The sequence below is a fragment of the Triturus cristatus genome, chromosome 2_1 (genome assembly GCF_964204655.1).
Source record: "Triturus cristatus chromosome 2_1, aTriCri1.1, whole genome shotgun sequence".
NCBI classification, from domain to species: domain Eukaryota; kingdom Metazoa; phylum Chordata; class Amphibia; order Caudata; family Salamandridae; genus Triturus; species Triturus cristatus.
The window spans coordinates 1,049,768,944-1,049,789,803 of NC_140581.1; the positions used below are offsets into that span (position 1 = coordinate 1,049,768,944).

The window sequence follows — 20,860 nt, forward strand, 5'->3', positions numbered from 1 at the left end:
ACTCTTGCTTAGAGTGGGCACCGAAGCGAGAATTATCGAGTCCGTGGACAATTGGGTTCTGGACCCTGCCGCGTCGGGAATCGAACCCAGGTCCCGGGCCTGATCTCTGCTTCAGGGTATGCCTCCTCTAACCAGTGAGCTACACTTCTCCACAACTTTTGAACTTTTGAACAAGAGCAAAAGGAAATAATCAAATCTTTGGTACTCTCTAGCTTAACGTATGGCAATTCTAGTCTCCCTGTCATTCCTAAAATTCACGTTGCTCCATTAGGACATCCTTGCGTTCAGCAGCATTCAGCAGCATGTCTGATCTAAGGCCTTTGATGATGATAGTGTGATAATTTATAACCAGTTTAACCCTTTCAATTACAACAGAGATCTCCAATTCCACGCCAACTCCATCTCTTGGTAGACAGATATTTTCAACTGTGTTAGAATGGAGCATACATAAAAATTCATCAATTTATAGCTGTTTAGAGTTCAGTCAATCGTGAGAGGTTTGGTAAATGTTTAAACGTTTTATTTCTCATTAAGAGATTAGTAATATTTTTGTCTTTTATTAGGATTAGTCAGATATATCCAGTTACAGAAATATCTGAGAAAAATTTGGTTAGAGGCAGCATGAAAATAACAGCATGTTCCATCAAGGAAATAGTCCCTATCTTAATCTAAAGGTCCTAATCTAAGCTAACATGAAACCCATAAAGAGTTCCTTGTGAAAAGAGCAATGAATCAGAGCATCAAGCTAATAGTCACAAGAGAGCGAACTCCTCATTAAGAGCAGTTCTGGAAACTCAGCCGGACTCCCTGACAATTGCAGTAGCAACCGTCAATCCAAAGTAGAAGGAAACGAATTACAGCAATAGCTATGATTCGGCTTAAAGAAAAGAAGTATCCTCACATAAGGTAAGGAAAACAAGAAAAATCATGATTGTTAGCAGTAGCTAACAGTAATTTGGGCTAGCTCAACAACGTGCTAAGGGGCATGGCAGGGTAGGCGTGCATTGAATGCTGTAACTCTCTAACTAGGAACACGTACTACATAGAAAGGCATAGGACATATGTTGCAAAAGCAGGTGCTTAAGTCATTTCCAGCCAATGAAGAAGGATCTTCTGATGGTCTATCGCATTTCCCCTCGGTTTACCCGGTAAACATCCATGTCGACATGATGTTATTTTAATGCAGCTACAACGTATTACAAAAAGGTACATCTAGGAAGGTTATTATGAGAACCTTTGAAAGCCTACTCTAGCCTGCTCTGTTGGCTGTTTGGTATCCCATTGTGTAACAATAGGCTGCTCTATAGAATGAAATATTAAAATATAGCAGATTATCATAAACATTTTTCTTCAACAAGCCTTAATTCTACTATACATTTTATTTGTTATAACACATAGCAGGTGACTTGATCTAATACGATGAAATCATATGGTCTGAGGAAAGGAAAAAATACATTTTCTTGAAACAGCACATTTTCTGACAATGACACGTATTGGAGCTAAATATTGGAATAAATCAGCAGATCTGAAAGGCATTATTTTATTAAAGGGAAACCGGAAAAGGAAATAAATATGAGGCCTATTCATGTAAGCACAAGGAAAATGGGAGTTTTCTGATGACTAATAAGCTGCATGTTTGTTTCTAAGCGTTTAAAAATTTCACATTTTCCTACGGTTTGTTTTGTTAAGCAATCTTCTACGTTATTATCAAGGTACATTTTAGTATCCATGTAAGGTTAATATCACCTAAAATATTCTGTTCTATCAAACACATTACTCATTTTTGCACTCACCGATGCATATTTCTTCCACAAATGTTTACACTCTTACCACTCCCACTACCTGACCAAGCAGCTGAAAATCGAAAGACATTTGTTCTAACTAAGCAGCTTAAATACCTTCTTACTTAAAATTCCTATCTTCAACAAAAAGTGCAGCCTGAACCAGGATTTCTCTAGCTGCACACACAAAGCTGGGAACTCTAGCCATTCAGCAATCCACATTATTTTTCTCTACCTTCATTAAAAAAAAGAACTAGAGCAATAGTTTCTTAACTATTGCATCCCTCCTTCCTCCTGCTAGTTACATGACATATTTCTTGAAGCAGGGACCTTGACATATTTTAGCTAAGCAATGGAATTCCTGCGGAATCTTCCTATCATGGATGTCATAGGGGTCACCAGGGGTCGCAGCTGAGACCCCTGGCTTGCCCCCTGCTACACCTGGCAGTGCCCGTGCAACTACTGGCTGCATCGATCACAATAGCAGTGCTAGCGTCAGATGCATAATGGGGCTCTGATGTTCCCTCGTTTACTTTTATTTGATATATCTATCCGGGAAATAGTCATTCATTATTACAACGTGCATTACACTTCAGAATTTACTTGTTTTGGGAAATAAAAACATTCCTATGTGCATGTGATGCACATGCTAATGAACTAAAATGTTCTCCTGCTGGTGGCTTATCAAACCTCCTCAGTCCCTGATTTCAGATGCATATGCAGCACAAGATCTCTCTCAGTCCCGATATCCAGAAGTGAGGTCCCTTAACTGATCTCCATCTCCAGACAAAGAGCCTTCGGCTAAATGTAGCACACGGTCATGTAGGAACAACATTCCTTGTTTGAAGCCCTGGCTCCTACTGATGTCCATTATAAAAATCAACAAGCATTGATAAGGCCAATAGGCCTAGTTTTGGCTGCGGATCTTTTGCTTTTACTGTTGTTTGTGTTCTTTAGAAATGGTTCTTGTAAAACGTTGCCACAAAAACAATTAGGAAATGGCAGACTAAACATGCTTACAGTCACGTGTACATTTTCAAATATTTTTATATAGTTAAGTTTTACAAAAATCATGTGAAGTTGCCCCTATCGGTATACATACAAGCTCATGGGTGGTTTTTTTTAATGGCTTTTGTGACAACATTTTACAGAAATAATTTTGAAAGAGAGGAAAAGAAAAATATATATTAAGCAGAAGGCAATTTGCTCTAGGGGAAGAGATTCGTCTAGGGGCCTCACTGCATTCAAACATGTGGCACAATGTAGCAGAACCTAGTATCATTGTTTTTCCTATGCCTGTCCCGGCTCTTGGGATGACATGGTGTTCTTACATATCACTTCCTGTGTTGTTGTTCTGGTCAAAGTGTGTGTGATGTCATTTCCGCTACCACTAACTTTTTGTAAATTGACATTCATGCTTTCTATATTTTATTTTCCCTTCGATTATGTTAATTGTCCCATGCACTAACTGTTCTCTGACGCCCCTCTGCAGTAATGTACAGTAAAGCTTGATCTTAAACTGCTGATTCTATCCTCTTGTTTATTTTTCACTGCACACTACTCTATGTAAAGCGCTCTGTTTCTCTTGCACCTTTATGCTCTATAACAAGTATAACACACCAGGGAGCAATTGAAAACGTGTCTGGTGTGTCTTAAGCTCAAGGCAAAAGTCCTCCTGTTGCTTGCTGCTGCTTTGGATGAAGGGTTTCGGTTTGTATGTGGGTTGACTCTTCCCGAAACAAAACGTAGCACCTAGAATGAATACTGAGTAAATATGCTTATGTATGAAAATGCAGAAATTAGGAAACATTCTAAAGAAAGCAAAACATCTAAACGAATCAGTCCTTTTTACACAGGAAAAAAATGCATGCTTCCTCTATCAGAATAAGAATTTGCACTGTCCAAATCTCTCTTAAAAACTACAGCCCACAGCAACAAAGTTTCAAAAAAGTTGTACATTTGAATCACGAGAGTTGGATGTGCAGAAATATCATACATATGTGTATGTGCCCTGGAAAACGTTTTTTCTCCTATGAGAAAATATATTTTTGTAGATAAACTCCTTACTTTACACCTTGTCAAGTTTGGGGGCTTTGAAGGCTATCCTTCCTGATTTTCACCCCGAAAACACCACTGATAAGTGAATTTACAAGCATTTTTCAGGATAGGAAACTACTTGCAAATGACTGGTAAATACCGACAAACTTGAGATTTCATTGGGGCTCACCAACTTTTTACAAGTGAAAACACCCAGACTTAATATTCACGTGAGTCGTCGCCATTTGCAAAGTAAAAATTTCAACATTTCCTTCTGTGCCTTTTATAGTTGATCGTGGTTCTGGAATGCGGTGTCGATGATAAAACAGTTGTGGAAGTGATCAACCGGGAGCCAGCTGGTCATTGTTCCTCTTGTCCTACAGAGCACAGTGAGCAAAATAAGAATGTTTCCTGGTTAATGTGTTATCTCTTTTCTTTTCAACCATTTGAACATGTTTCTATTTTTTTATTTTACTATTTTCTACTATTTTATACATCTCAGTACTTTGTTTTCTTTTCATATTTTCCGCTTTCTGTTGTTCTTTATTCTATTGTTCCCTTTTTTATTGTAGTACCTTTTACGTACTCTTTTCTACTCTTGTCTAGTCTTCTCTTCTGTGTTTTATTGGGCTATTTACTACAATACTCTGCTTAACTCCTGCTCTCCTTCTATATGCCATTACTTCTGCTTCTAGCATTTTCTTCTGCTTTTTCATTTGTAGGTTTTGCCTGCACAGCCCTTACATTGTGCTTGCGAAATCTCATGCATTTAATATATCTTAAAAGGGGCCTCTTACCAGTTCTAAGGACCAAATTACTGTGTCCATCCACAAGTGTGTGGAACTTTTTTTTTGGTTTACCTTCCCTAGCTGCAAGCATGGAAAGAAAGAAAGAAAATTACTTTATTCGGCTTTTGTCAATTTAAAAACCATAAAAGCAGTTACATAAAAAGAGAACAGGTACATCTCATATTGTACATTAATATCCACTACTAGTTTAAAAAAAATTCAAAAGTGATAACAGGCAGAAAAATTCATTATAAGATTCTGTTATCGTGCTCTACGGTGTCTTAATAATATTACAAATCATTAGTTTTGGAGAGACAAGTTTATCTATTCAGGTTCAATTTTTAGAAAATCAATTCCCGAGATCTATAGCCATATAATTTTTATAGGTTCAATCTGTGTCGAAAAATACATATCAAGAACTTAACAATAAGCCTTGCTATCCATTCCTCACCCAATTGCTGTAGCGCCAATAATGCCGGACGGCACCTTCTGATGCCCGTAAGTTTTAAAAGCGGTATTAGCCATATTTTTCTATGGTCCCTATAGAATTGACAAAAGAAGACTGTATGAATTGTTGCCTGTCTAGAGATGTTGTCACAGGGACAACAAGGTAAAACCATGTCCCAGTTGTTGCTTGTTGGAAAAGCTACCAGACGGTGGAACATATTCAACCTAAATCTAACCAGAAGGAATCTCTCAAAGATGGTAAAGTCATAGGTTAGATATGGCTGAATGCTAGAAGTAATTTGCACGGCCATACTTTGTTGTACGGTCGATTTTGACACTTCATTAACAGTCCGTAATTCTTCGAGATGGCTAAGGGACACCATTTTCAGTATTTTCCTAGGTACCGATCGAATCGAGGTTGGAAACAGATAATACTTTTCCAAACCTAGATCAGTTAGGAAAGATTTGATATGGGTTAACCAGCCAATCTTGGTTGCAAAATCCAGCTCCATACAGTCTCGGATAATTTGCTGTGTGAATATATTCTTATCCGAAGACCATATACGGTGCCAGAGCAAGAGAGGTTGAATTCTGGCTAGATCTGATATATGAGCAATCCCCAGTTCCAAGTGACATGAGAAAGTCGCTGCACTCCTGGGGAGGGATAGGAGGTATCTCAAAAAGGCGTTCTCTATCACCTGCAAGGAGTTAGTTTTTACATTATTATTATTATTAAGGGAGGCTTATAAAGCGCTTGGTTACGCTAGGAAGCGTGTCCCCGAGCTACAACCGAAAAACTCAGAGCAGTAGTGAGGAGTGAGCCCGATTATCTTGAAAATAGGTGTGTTTTTAAGTTCTTCCGGAAACTGGATTCCGATGGGTCTAGGCGGAGATTAAGAGGCAGGGCGTTCCAGCGCTTCGCTGCCAAATGGCGAAAAGAGCGTCCACCCATGCGGGCCCTTCTGACCCTAGGGACCACAAGTAGACCTCCGTGTGAAGAGCGCAGAGCGCGTGATGGTGCATACTTGGTAACTAGGTTCTGAAGTGGTATAGGCGCTTTCCTAGCAAGAATACGGTGACAGGTACAGAGGGCTTTAAATTCCACTCTGCTTCTCACTGGCAACCAGTGGAGAGTCTGAAGGGCAGCTTTAGAATCCGATCTTTTTGGGGTTTTTAGGATGAGGCGGGCTGCCGCATTCTGCAATACCTGGAGGCGGTTTATTGCCTTGCAGGTGGCTCCCAAGTACAATAGGTTGCCATAGTCTAGGCGCGATGTCACGAGGGCATGTACCAGCGTTCTCCGGGCGGACATAGGAAGGAGAGCAAGGACCTTCCGTAGGATTTTTAAAACGCTGAAACAGACACCCGCCACTCGGTCTATTTGGGGTCCAAAAGACAGGTCAGCATCGAGCCATACACCAAGGTTTTTGACTTCCTGACGGGGCATAGGTGCCTCACCTAGGCATGGAGGCCACCATGCCGACGACCAAACAGATGGACTCCCCCCCACCACGAGCACCTCGGTCTTGTTGCCGTTTAATTTAAGGCAGTTGGTGGACATCCAGGTTGCAAGATCTTGCATGCAAGCCCTGAAACTGTCCATAGCAAGTCCGGGTGCACGTGAGAGGGAGATAACCAACTGCGTGTCATCGGCGTATGACACGATGTTCAATCCATGACTCACGGCAATCGAAGCCACTGGAGAGACATAAAGATTAAACAAAGTTGGGCTCAGGGACGATCCCTGGGGAACGCCCTGTCCCAATCCTATGTCTCTAGAGTAGTGATCACCCTGGCGGACTTGGAAGCTTCTCCCAGTCAGGAAGGATTGGATCCATTGGAGTGCAGCTTCAGATATTCCTCCGTTATTCATACACTGTAGCAAGTTGGCGTGAGCTACAGTGTTGAATGCTGCACTCAGGTCCAATAGGATGAGGGCCATGGTGTGACCCTCATCCGCCCCCTGACGTAGGGTCCCCACCGCTGTTAGGAGTGCAGACTCTGTAGAATGACGGGGACGGAAGCCGAATTGAGTATCGTGTAATAAGGCAGCTTTTTCCACGAAGTCCATCAATTGCAGATTGACCGTTTTTTCGGCTACTTTGGCCAGGTATGGTAGGAGTGAGATTGGACGCAGGTTCTCTAGTTTCTCAAAACTGATGGTTGGTTTCTTCCTTAGAGGTAGAACCACCGCCTTTTTCCAGTCTTTAGGTACTGTCATGGTACTAAAAGACACGTCTAATAGATGTCTGATGTAAGGTTCTAATACCACCAGACTATCTGCCAGACGTTTAGGTGTGGTAGGGTCACGTGGAGAACCCGACCTCATGGATCTACAAATTTTTAGGAGATCTTCTGGGGGCGGGATAACAAAGTGGGTCAGTCTGTGTCTATCTCCCCATTCCCTAGGGCTTTCGACAAATTCTGTCCCAGTTATAGGCTGCGTTGGGAACGCCGAGTAGATTTTGACTATTTTCTCTGAAAAAAAGTCTGCGATTTTATTGCACGATTCGGGGGAACAATCGTCTGGGACAGTGGCTGATTTTCCGCTCGAAAGAGTTTTGTAGAGCGAAAACAGCTCTTTTATTGAATTACCAGCTTCACTGATTCTAGACGTATAGTATGCTGTTTTGGACTTTCTAATCAGCCCATGGTAAAGTCGCCTCTCGGTCAAGTAGGTGACTCTAGATTCTTTGGAGAAAGTCCTGCGCCATTCTCTTTCGGTTCTCTTCAGTGCGGTTTTCAGGGCTCTTAATTCATCGTTAAACCATGGGGCAGTTTTTTGAACACGGCCCCCAGATTTGGTTTTTAGAAGAGGAGCTGTACAATCCATTGCCTCATTGATGCGTTTGCAAAGATTAGTATTGGCCGTGTCAGCGTCATCCCCCCCAGGGCTCCCCCCTTTAGTCAGTGCCTCGCAGAATTTAGGCTGGGAGAAAGTAGCCCATTTCCGCCTGCGGTGATACAATACTGTTGGCTGCGGGGGTCTACTTCCAGGAATACGAATAGTGAAAGGGACTAAATAGTGATCCAACCAGGGGATGGGTATAGGGGTCGTGGCTTCTACTTCCCCACAGTTGACAAATATGGGATCCAGCAGGTGACCCAACTGATGAGTTGGACCGCTAACAATTTGATTCAGTTGGAGGGCTCCTAATGCCTGACTGAAATTCTTACTAACGCTGTCTAAGGGGTTATTAAGATGTAAATTAAGGTCTCCAACTACCAAAAATTTGTCTTTGCATAAAGCGGTCTCCATAATGCCTTCAACCAGACTTTCCTCAAACTTGGCTATAGGGCCTGGGGGTCTGTAGATTAGCATGCCCTTTAGCGTGTAGCTATTATTCACTTTAATAGTGAAGCTCCCTGCCTCACTATCCAGGACCAGGATAGGAGAGCTGTCAAGTTGGCATCGCAAGCTTTCCCGGATTACAATTGCAATGCCCCCTCCTCTGCCTATGGGTCTGTCCTGTCTGTGTATTGTATATCCTACTGGAAGTGCCTCAAGGGCATATAGCGCTACGGATTGGCATTTGGCTATATAGATTTTTAGGAGTTCTACAGGGGGTCTCTTTCCCAATTTTGTAGCGAAATTGACGAGGGCCCTAGTAGTTCTTAAAAGCTGGAACTTTCTAGATTCAATAGCTGCGTTCCAATTTAATTTGCGATCGATGATAATTCCCAGGTATGGGTATTGAGCTGTAATGGCAAGTTTCTCCTGATTCAGATATATTTCCTTTGTCCTTTTTTTACCGGGGCCACAAATCATAACAAAGGTTTTTTTAATATTAATTCGTAGATCTAGCTTGCCCATGAAATCAGAATATCTGTTCAATGCCCTTTGTAGCTCGATCGGGGTTCTGGCCAATATCACTGCGTCGTCCGCGTAGAGTAGGGCCGGAATCTGGCGATCTTTTACGCATGGGAGGTCCTGACTCCCTTTCAACATGGCTCTCTCCAAGCCATTAGTATAGAGCGTAAAGAGAAAGGGGGCCAGGACACAACCCTGTCTGACTCCTCTCTCCACCTTGAACGACGCAGTGAATTCTCCATTTACCCCAAACCTTACCCTAGCTGAGGCGTTGGAATACAGTTCGCGTAGGAAATTTAAAAGTGATATATCTACTCCCATATCCCGTAGTATGGACCATAATTTCGTGTGACTAACACAATCGAAGGCCGCAGACAGGTCCACGTAACCATGTAGACACTGCCTCCCTTTGCAGATACATATTTTCCCAACAACAATGTCAGGTTTAAAGCCTGATCAACTGTCCCTAGGCCCTCCCGGAACCCAAACTGGATTTCCAATAGGATCTGTCCATCCTCCGCCCAGCCCATGAGGCGTTCTAAGATAATCCTCCCCACCATTTTACCCATGGAGTCCAATAGTGAGATTGGTCGATAGCATGTTACATCTTGACGATCCCCTTTCTTAAAGATGGGGACCATAATTGTTTTGGACCACAAATCTATTAGTCCCACCCCAAATGCCGCGTTAAGTACCCTTGTCAGAATTGGGGCCCAAAGTCCTAAATTTGATTTGAATAGGTCTATTGGGACCCCATCCGGACCCGGAGCCTTTCAATTTTTACTGGCTTTTAATGCTGGTAACACCTCTTCCATGGTTATACCAATATTTAAGGGATGAGATGTTCCTAGAGGTGGTAGAATTACAGGATCTTGGCTATCCCCTTCACCGGGATAGTTTGCAAAGATCCTTGAAAAATGGTCTACCCAAGCCCCCGCATCAATTGCCACCTCAATAGTAGCAGAGTCTTTGGAATTCAAAAGAAAGGGGGATTTAACTACAGTCCAAAAAGCGGAACTATTTTTATTTTCACTGCTTTTCTGGAGTTGCGCCCATAGATCCAGTTTAAGTTCAACTTTCCTATCTTTTAGGGCTGAATTATATTCTCTCCTCAAAGCAAGCAAGCATGGAAACAGCTGTGTTACATTCCTGATCTTGTCATCGTGACGCTACCAAGGGGTATTGATTTGATCTCACTCTACTTTTTATGAGGGCTTAAGTTCTTGAACTCGATTTTATGACTTTGATTTGGGCAGTTATATTAGTGTGCCTGCACAAGCCATATGAAGATCTCGTGTCACGCTCTTCACATATTGGAAGAACTGGACAACACTGCCATCTACTGCTCATCTTTTTAATTGAATATAAAATCTACTCTTGCATACATTTTTTCTTCAGGTTTTATGTTGCTCAGTGATTGACCCAAGTTCCGCTAGTCAACTCGGCTATCAAGTCAGATATCTTTACTTTTAAGTTTTGCCTGCCCAGACAGCTTATTATTAATCACACAGGCAAAACCTAATACATTAACCAATGCTTGTTAGGTCTGGCGTTAGCCAAGACCTTTTCAATTCAAATATATATATATATATATATATATATATATTCACTGAAAAAACCATAGGTTTCACACATGTTATAGTTAGCTGGACATTTTACTGATAAAAAACCAATGAAATTCCCCCGTTATAGTTACTGTAGGCAACTATAACTCACGCGACCGCAATCCTCTGCTGATGCTAATACTGTATTTAGACACTTATTTGCCCATGTCTTCTTCCATTAAATTTTAGCTATACATATATTACAAATATTTTTTTTCATAAAGACACATATGTCATCAGCAGAGGATTACGGTCGCGTGAGTTATAGTTGCCTACAGTAACTATAACGGGGGAATTTCATTGGTTTTTTATCAGTAAAATGTCCAGCTAACTATAACATGTGTGAAACCTATGGTTTTTTCAGTGAATTTGCAAGGTTTTTTAAATGCTAATTCCTAACTATAACGTGTGTGAAACCTATGGTTTTTTCAGTGAATTTGTACGTTTTTTTAAATGCTAAGTTAGTTTACGCCATTCGTGGCGTGCGCGCCCACTTAACGCAGTTCGTTCCGTGCGCACACGGTGCGCTTCGCGCACCGTGCGCGCACAATGAGCACGCGGTGCGCTTCGCGCACCGCGTGCCCACTTTACGCTAGATGGGCCATGAACGCACGATGCGCTTCGCGCACCGTGCGCACATGGAGGACATATGATGAGCATCGTTGTGACAGGTAAAATATATGTTTTGCTTTGCTGTGATATGCCATGCACAAATGGTGCCCGTCGGGCACCATTTGCACATGGGGTGGGGAGAGTGTGGATATTTTTTTATTTTTTTTATTATTTATTACCGTACGCGTACGGTAAGTGTAATCGGCGAAATTTTCGAAAAAATTAAAATTGCCTTTTTTCACTTGGGGGATCATTGGGGACTCCCTCAACATGGCTAGGGGCTTGGGAGCTGTCTAAACAGCCCCTTTACATGTTTTTGCCCTTTGTTTTTCAACCCCCTGTCAGAGTGCGAGAGAGAAAATGGCGGCCGCCGCTTCCTGGTTTCGACCGATTCGAATGTTTACTAAGATCTAACGGCCAATCAGAATCGCGCTCGCGCACGTCACCGTACGCGTACGGTAAGCGCACGGTAAGCGCACCGTAAGCTGGCTCAGATATATATATTGATTTAAAGGCTATTTTCTCAGAATCTACTGAACAGATTTACACCAAACCTACAAAAGGCACTTCCTTGACCTGTAGACTACCTCTCTGCCAAATTTCAAGGAACTCTGTTCAGCCGTTCGGGCTGTAGCTGTGTCTAAAGGTCCTATGGAAAAATGCATGGGAAAAACGCGTTTTGGGACCCCCCTTTTATCTCAGCCCCCGCTTGAGGAATCCTCCCGAGACTTTCAGGGTAGGAGCGGAGCATAGCGCCCCACCTATTTTGAAAATTTCGCGAGGATTCGTAGACCGGCGACAAAGTTATTCCAAATAGAATGTTGCGGATTTCCTATGGAAACGTGATCCTAACTATAACTATCTACTGGCGACCGCCAGTAGATAATATATATATATATATATATTCACTGAAAAAACCATAGGTTTCAGGGGTGTTATAGTTAGCTGGACTTTTCACTTGTACAAAACCATTGAAATTCCCCCGTTATAGTTAGTTCAGCTAACTATAACTCGCGCGCCCGCAATGCACTGCTGATGACGTCACATATTACATCACTCATGACATGGTCAGTGACATCACTCATGACATCACTGATGACATCTCAAATGACATCACTGATGACATCATCCAGTGAATGTGTGTTATTCTGAAAATTAAATATGTTTTATATATGTATATCTCAAGGTCGATGGAAGAATAAATGGGTATATAAGTGTCTAAATGGATGATTTGTTTTTGAAAAATTGATTGTGTAACTGACTGATTAAGTGTATCATAGTGAATACATGGCTTAGTGAGTAATGTTTAAATATGTAAATATCTGTATCAGTCTCTCACTTTGTGTATAAGTGGCTGCATGGGTTGGTGAGTAGCTACATGGGTGTCTATATAGGTTATTAGTTGGTTTTTTGAGTATCAGTCTGAGTGTCTGCATGGTTCGGTGGGGGTATTACGTAGTGCATAGGTGCATGAATGAGTGACTCACTGTTTGTATGTGTTGAACACAGTATGTGTGCAGGACTGTATGGGTGGATGAGTGTGTGTATGGGTGTGTTAGTGAGTGAATGACTGTCTCAATAGTGTCTTTATGAGTAACTACATATGTTTTAAACTAGTATATGTGACTATTGGTGTATATATGTGAGTATATGTGAGAGTGAGAGATTGTCCTGTATGAATAAGTATGTGTTTCTTTAAGTGATTGTTTAAAAGACTAAGTATGTGCAAGTTTCCGTAGAAGTAAGTGTGGTGGTGTGTGTATAACTGTATATGCAAGTAAATGTATGTTTGATTCTTTATTAGCATGAGTGACTATGTGTGTGAGTAACTCTATGGATGAGTGGCATTGTGTAACAGGATGTATAGGTGTATGAGTACATATGATGAGTGAGTACATGTATGAGTGACTGTATTGGACTGTTGGTGAATGAGTGGATGTGTATGTGGATCTTAGAATTACTGAAGAGGATGTTGTAACTGGTATTGGTATGTCCATTGTTTTGAAAATTTTAGTCTCTATTTTTGAATGTGTGTATCAAAGGTTATATTAGGGTGAGAGGAGGTCTGCCACTCTATCACAAGGATGATGTCATCAGTGATGTCATCAGTGATGTCATTTGAGATGTCATCAGTGATGTCATGAGTGATGTCACTGACCATGTCATGAGTGATGTAATATGTGACGTCATCAGCAGTGCATTGCGGGCGCGCGAGTTATAGTTAGCTGAACTAACTATAACGGGGGAATTTCAATGGTTTTGTACAAGTGAAAAGTCCAGCTAACTATAACACCCCTGAAACCTATGGTTTTTTCAGTGAATTTCTGAGGTTTTTTAAATGCTAATTCCTAACTATAACGTGCCTGAAACCTATGGTTTTTTCTGTTAATTTCAAAGGTTTTTTAAATGCTAATTTCTAACTATGCCTACAGAGATAGGAGATGTGAAGAAAGAAGAAAAAATGCACAGAAAGAAACAAAAGAAGTGCAGAAAGAAGCAACAGAAGTCCTCAAATACGAAGATAAGTGCAGGAAGAAGGATAACGTGCAGAAAGAACAAAAAGAAGAGCAGAAAGAAGCCTTGTTGCAAAATCATCCTGTACCCTCAACTTTTTCAGACGGATACTGGTGGTAACTGAGTCTGACTAACCAGTCCTAGAGCCAGTGCTATGTTAAAAGACACTTAGAATACAGTGAAAACACCTACATACACTAGGGAACATTATGCGTTGGGGTCCCCCTGTGATTAGCCTTACCTCCTCTATAAGCCCCTAGTATATAATAGGGCATGGGGATTAAAACTACCTCTTAAAACAGGCCACAGGGCGTTTTTGCACACGTTAACTCAGGCCCCGTCCCCTCCTTTCACCATTGTGTAAACACGCCCTGTGTCCGTTTTTAGTTGGGAGATTAAGTTCATTTGAGTCCTGAGGGTCCCTAGGGTCCAACTAGCCCACTAGGTACCTCCAGTAAGTGCCACAGAGCTGCGTTGCAGAGAGGTGTAAAAAGTGGCACGGCCTGGACCACCTCTCTGCAATGCAGCTCAGTGGCGCTTACTGGAAGCCCTTGGTGGGCTAGTTAGCCCCCAGGGGCCTTCAGTATTGAAGGGAAATTATATCCCCAATTTAAAACGTGCCATGGTGCGTGTTTGCACACGTCACCTCAGGCCCCGTCCCCTCCCTTCACCACTGTGTAAACGCGCCCTGTGGCTGTTCTAAGTTGAGAGATTAAGTCCCCTTGAATCCTAAGGGTCCCTAGGGTCACACTAGACCACTAGGTACCTCCAGTAAGCGCCACAGAGCTGCGTTGCAGAGAGGTGTAAAAAGGGGCTTGGCCTCAGAACACCTGTCTGCAGCGCAGCTCCCTGGCGCATACTGGAGATGCCTGTTGGGGGCGCGTTTGCAGAGTGCTGCATGGAGGGGGCATGGCCTCCGGCACGATGCCAGTCTTTTATTTATTTTATTTTTTTAAGAAGGGGGGCTGTGTGGTTCCCCTTCTTATTCTAATTTATTGGCCCTGATGACCCCATCCCCCAGGGCCTGTCTCCTAATTATATTTTTTTGACCCCAATCCCCAGGGCCGGCCACTGTTTTTTATTATTTTTCAAAAATATATATTTATAGACACACCTAGGACATGCTGGACAAACCGTACGTACCTATCACCATGACGATTTGCGTGATATTCATTAAAAGGCGACTATGCATGCAATTAATCCACGTGGAATGTATTTACACCACTAGTGAAGCTCTGACATGTCTGATGCTCTACCGTGCCTAATCCCGGTAGACACCCTTGTCGTTTATTTATACAAACATGGGTAGCTATTGACGGGCACATTTAATACACATGCACACCAAGCCATTCAAAGGGGATTCGACAAAAATTCGACCAAAACTATGCAAGAAACCCCCCTCACAGTTAATAAAACACACATCCACTGCCGGATGTGTAATACTTTTTATTTTACTGTCTGGAAAGGGGACGAACATCACTTGCGAGTCACAGCGCGCTCCTGACAGAGCCCAATGCTGTGTTACACCCACCATTGCCTGCCGAGTGCCACACACCTCTGTATTGTATTCCACTAGCTAGTGCATATGCTATGACACTCTCTAGCCCATGTGCACTGTAACACCACCCCGTGAAAATGTCATGCCACACTTGTCTTCGCACGGGTTATATTGCCCCATCTAACGTGCCTTCCTCGATGCCTATGTTATAACGCACAGTGCTATGCCATACATATTACAATTTGGGATCCATATCTTTGTCACAGTGCATATGCAACGTTACACTCCCCAGCACATATTTTATATTACAACTTTAGAGACTAGTTAGGTTACACAACACTGCCCTGTGCATATTACACTCCAAGGCGCATATCGCATAGCACGCGCTAGTGCCTGTGCTATCTCGCGCTCTCCAATGAATCTGTCATTGCGCACAATGTATTGCATATTATATTTCACGCCTGGTTCATCTTATATCACACTTTTTGGTGCATAGTTTATACCATACACTATATCTAGTTTTCATTTTCAATCGTGCTCTCAGGACTATGTTCTATATAACACTGTGTTCACCTACCCTTTTCATGGGCATTACATTTTGCGATAGGGGGTGGAGGGTCAGGGGGTGTTTTTGCCAAGTGAGCCCGGAGTCACAGTCACTAACGTCTTCTTCTTCCTGAATAAAAGTGAGATTATGCTGCATACTTGTTCATATTTTAAGTAGTTTGCACAGACAAAATGTTTTAAAAACAATAAAGTTTCTAATACCCGCCTTCTCTGAACAGTTAGCTTGCTGCCCCATCCCCCTCCTCCCTATCCTCTGTTGTGTGAATCCATGGACTAGCCTCCTCCCTCCTGCCATGCATGGTCTGATGTGCTGCCACTGCCCTCAATTTAGTATGATGTACCAGTCCACTCCTCCTGCCCTCCATTGCCCAATTCTATGCCCCATCATTGACCTCCTGCTTAAACTCTGTGCTTAGCTTGCTGCCCCTATTCTCCTTCCCCCTGCCCTCCGATGTCTTTGTGCATGCCCCTGCTCCATCCTTTTTGCCCACCATGTCCCATGGACCTGCCACTCCTATCTACTCTGAGTGTTCTGTTGAGCTGCCACTCCCCTCCCACCTGCCTAGCATTGTCAGATGACTGTAACCTGTCCCTGCCACCTCCACCCTGCCTGTCCACATGCCATGCCTCTATCCTCTTCCTCCTGTCCTACATGGTCCATTGTACTGCCACACCCTTCTGCCCTCCCTGGTCTGTTGTGCTGCAACTGCTCCTCCTGCTGCCCCGTGTGGTCTGTTGTGAGGCCCCTTCCCCTGAACTTTCTTGTCTGTGCACAGGTCCTGACCCTCCCTTCTATCCTCCATCGTCCTTTGTGCATGCCCCTGCACCCTCCTTCTTGCCCATCATAGCCATTGTGCTGCCACTAACCCTCCCACTTGCCATGCATGGTCTTCTGTGCTGCCATGGCCCCTCCCACCTTCCCTGTGTGGTCAGTTAGCTGCCCCTGACCCCCTCCCACCTTCCCTCCATGGTCTGTGTGTATGCCATCACAGTCTCACTGTTGCTCTTCATGTTGTGTCTTGCTTCTAGTGCCCATCCTGCCTGACCTCCATGGCCATCTTGCTGCTCCTGCCCTGCCCCCTTGCCCCCAGCCCTCTGTTTACATGTGCAGACCCCTACTCCCTCCCTCCTGGCTTGTCTGTTCCATTGTAATGCCCCTGATCCGTCCCTCCTGCCCTTTATGGTCTGTTATGCTGCAGCCTTCTCTCCTGTCTGTCCATTATGGTCAGCTAGCTACCATTGCCTCTTGCCCCTCTGTTCTCTGTTGTCCATGTGCATGGTTCTGTCCCCTCCCTCTTGCTTTCTATGGATTGTTGTGCAGCACTCCCGTCCTGCATGCCCTGTGTGGTGTATTGTGCTGCTGCAAACCCTGATGCCTGCCCTGCAGGGTCAGTTTGGTGCACCTCTCCATGTCTCTCCTGTCCTCTGTTATCCAAGTCCATGTCCCTATCCCATTTCCTTCCATGATCCAATGTACCATACTTGCGAACATTTTGAACTTGGTAAGAGGGAGATTTTGAAAAAAAACTGGGTTATTGATTTTCCCCTTTGAGTTACATTGAAAAAGAGGATATTGTAGACAGGAGACAGATCAAATAAAGCCCATTTGAGCTTAAAAACATTGGACGTTTCCTGGCTGAATCGGGTCTGTTGGCATGTATGGTTGTACTACCATTGCCTCTTCCTTCTGCCCACAATGGTCTATTACATTGCCACAGCCTTGAAGGAGGGTAGATTTTGTATCACAGGGGGCCCCTGGCCCGTTCTGTCCACACCTGAAGTATGAGACCCTTGTCCTTGCCCTGCCAGCCGCATTTGTAGGCCGTATTAAATTGACCAGCGGGTCCTGTGTTGCTATATAATTATCCTGAGACATCCTTACCACTCAGCCAGCATAAAACCCCTGTGTAGGCCCTTCTGTTCAATATGTAGGCCTCTTTGTTAAATTGACCATAGCTCTGCAATTTTAGTGTATAGCAGTCTGAAGGCAGGTCTGCGAGGCCTTCTGCTCCAAACTAGTAGCCCCCACCCTACCCGAGTGCTCCGTGCTCGGTATCAAAGTTCAACATCCCCCTGAAGCTGTCGACATACAGTAGGCTGCATCCTGGACTGGTACTTGCTTCCTGGGCAGGTTTCCCGCTTTTAAGGAAGTGGCAACCGCAGAGCGTCAAGTTAGGAGAACTGAGGAGATTTTATACATGAATATATTGAATTCCTGTACAATACCCATTATTTTCTGCTTGCTCTATGGAACTTACGATAAGCGATTGGCCTGAGAGACTGACCTTTTCACCCAGTCCATTGTCAGCATTAAGTGGGTAAATGACGAAATGTCTGGTAAAATCTGCAGACGAAGCTTTTGGGTAGCATACGTAGGTAGATGTAGCGTGCAAAGGAGCCCACAAAATGATATAAAAAGGGAGCACCCACAGATATCGACGGACAACCTCGCCGTCTGTATGTAGGTTAACAGGCTGTGCAGGTTTTCCCCAAGAGCTGGGAGCTCTTGTCTTCCTTTGCTTAAAATGTCTTGCTCTGCTTTGCTTGAAGTATCTTATTCTATTTTACCTATATGAAATGTCATGTTATGTTTAACCATTGTTCTCTTTACTTTTGCATTTAAAAGATGTTGTATTGTAATTGCAGGAATGCTTGCTCTAAGAGTAAATGTGAGTGTCCCTAGGTAACATTTTCCTTGGTGTAACTTGTTTCTCATGATGCATTTATAGATGTGTTTTCTCTCTCTCTCTGTCAGTCCATTAATTGAGATACAGAGAATATCATGACAGCTGTCTGATTATCTGGATTCTGTATTTTGTACTTTATGTCTCTATTCTGCGGTTTCTTTGAAGTTGCATCTTCTCATTAAACTGCCATTGTATTCTGCCTCCAATTCCATGTCTCATATGTCTGTTTTCTTCATTTTTGGAGCAAGCGTTCCTAGGCACCCCGGCTCAAATTAAGGTGCCCCTTTTGTCCCTGACTCACTCTCCTGCTCAGTTCTGTGGTGGCTGCCGGGGCTCTGGGGACCGCCCCTAGCTTCCTTGACCCGTAATAGATCTTCCCTCCAACAGCCTCTCTTGCAAGTCCTGTATTGTTGGTTTGTTGCCCCTGCCCCCCTTTCCACTGCCCTCCATAGTCTGTTGTGCTTCCACGGCCCTTCCTGCCTGCTCAGTGTGGTTAAATTGTTGCCTTTGCACCCTCCTACCTGCCTTCAATTTTCAGAGTCCGTGCCCCTGGCCTCTGCCTCTCAACAGTATCCTAATGAACAACTAGATTGCTAACATTCTATATTTATTACAAAAGTGTGGAACGCCTGACATCATCTTGATGTAATCAAAACTGTAATACCTAGAGCATTCCTTTAGAAATTACATATATGAGAGGGTCTTATTGGCATCAAAATTATGGTTATTGCTCTAAAAGACTAAAATAAGGACATATTTTCTGAGTTTTCAAATAGCGACAAAGCACTTTTAAATTATTTGTTATCTTTATGTTTTTTTATCTAGTTGACAACTTGATTAAATGTTGCACTTAGGGGAGAGGATGTGGTGTTACTTCCAGAACTGCAGACTTTGCAACTGGGGAACCAGGTTGAAGTTTCTGCTTCAGCTCGACATTCTGTGATTCTGGTCAAATCACTTAGTCTCCCCATGTCTACAACCAAAATGAATTTGTTCTTGTGTGATGTAACCAATGCTCATGTAAAGCACTCCAATACCTGACAAGTCTGCACTATATAACACTGCAAAAACACAAAATAATAAGTGTTTTGCACACTTCTGTCATTGGGCTATATTTGGGCTATATCTGGGTGATTTTGGGCTACATTTGGGCTCTTTTGTCTCCGGTGGCCATCTTGGGAGATTTATTTGTTATGAAGTTTCCTAATTTCCTCATGTACTGCAGTCTCCTCAGTCGGAAATGCTTTCAGTTTTTTACTTTGATTCCATCATGAAGGTATTCAGATATGTCACACATTTGCCATGAATTCTGAATGTTAGCACTCTAGTTGCTCATTAGATCACTGTAGTAAAACTACTGTTCACCATGGAAGTCTGCTCCTGGTATTAAAAGTGCATGTTTCAGTCTGCATGTCAGAATTTTTTAATGAAATAGAAGAGGATTTGAGAAGTCACTCAAAATGTGCCCTCATTTTCTTTCTTCAGCATTAATCATAATTTCTATGGCAAAATGAACCCCCTCATTGTGTTCCTTTTTAAATTAAATGTTTTAAGTGTTACCAGTTTATTCCAATCAAGATGGCTTCAGGTGTGCCATACTTTTGTCATAATGAAGACAGTAAGTGCTCTAGTTGTTTTTAAGAACATTCTTGGACATTCTGTCATTGGGCTATACTTGGGCTACATCTGGGTGATATTTGGGCTACATTTGGGCTCTTTTGTCTCTGGTGGCCATCTTGGGAGACTTATTTGTTATGAAGTTTCCTAATTTCCTCATTTACTGCAGTCTCCTCAGTAGGAAATACTTTCAGTTTTTTACTTTGATTCCATCAAGAAGGCATTCAAATGTGTCACACATTTGCCATAAAATCAGAATGTTAGCACTCTTTTTGCTCATTAGATCACTGTAGTAAAGCTACTGCTCACCAGGGAAAACTGCTGCTGGTATTGAAAGTGCATGTTTCAGTCTGCATGCCAGGATTTGAGAAGTCACTCAAAATGTGCCCTTATTTTTCTTTCTGCAGCACTAATCATACTTTTTATGGAAAAATGAACCACCTCATTTTGTTCCTTTTTAAATTAAATGTTTTAAGAGTTACCACTTTAATCCAAGCAAGATGGCTTCAGGTGTGCCATACATTTATCATAAGTAGGACGGTTAGCGCTCTAGTAGTTCTTTGGAACACTCTGGAAAGCTGCAGTAGAACACAAAGGAATCAACTGACAGTCTCTGCCCTTGTTGGATGTACATGTTTTACTGAGAATGTCAGACTTCATTCTCACATGACTGAGAAAGATAATGTGAATTTACAGAAAATAAGCTCTCAGTTTAGCTTATAGATCACCTTCCAAACCTCTGTGGTAAAAGCATGAGAAAATATTTTTCTCTCAATCATGATATCCCAGCAGAAGGCTTTTTCACATGGTGAAATCACCTTAGAACATACCACAATTCCTAAAATGAGTATGGTACCATCAACAAATGATTTATAATGTAACTAAAGTCTTAAAATC

General features: G+C 42.7%; 1 protein-coding gene across 1 annotated transcript in view; it reads left to right on the forward strand.

Annotated features, from left to right (window-relative positions):
* The window catches only part of EGF (epidermal growth factor), a 732,085-nt gene that overhangs the window by 698,716 nt on the left and 12,509 nt on the right, over positions 1 to 20,860 (forward strand). The window contains exon 22 of the mRNA XM_085635667.1: positions 4,108 to 4,207. Coding sequence (XP_085491793.1) covers positions 4,108 to 4,207 — 100 coding nt within the window. The remainder of the gene's footprint in view (positions 1 to 4,107; positions 4,208 to 20,860) is intronic.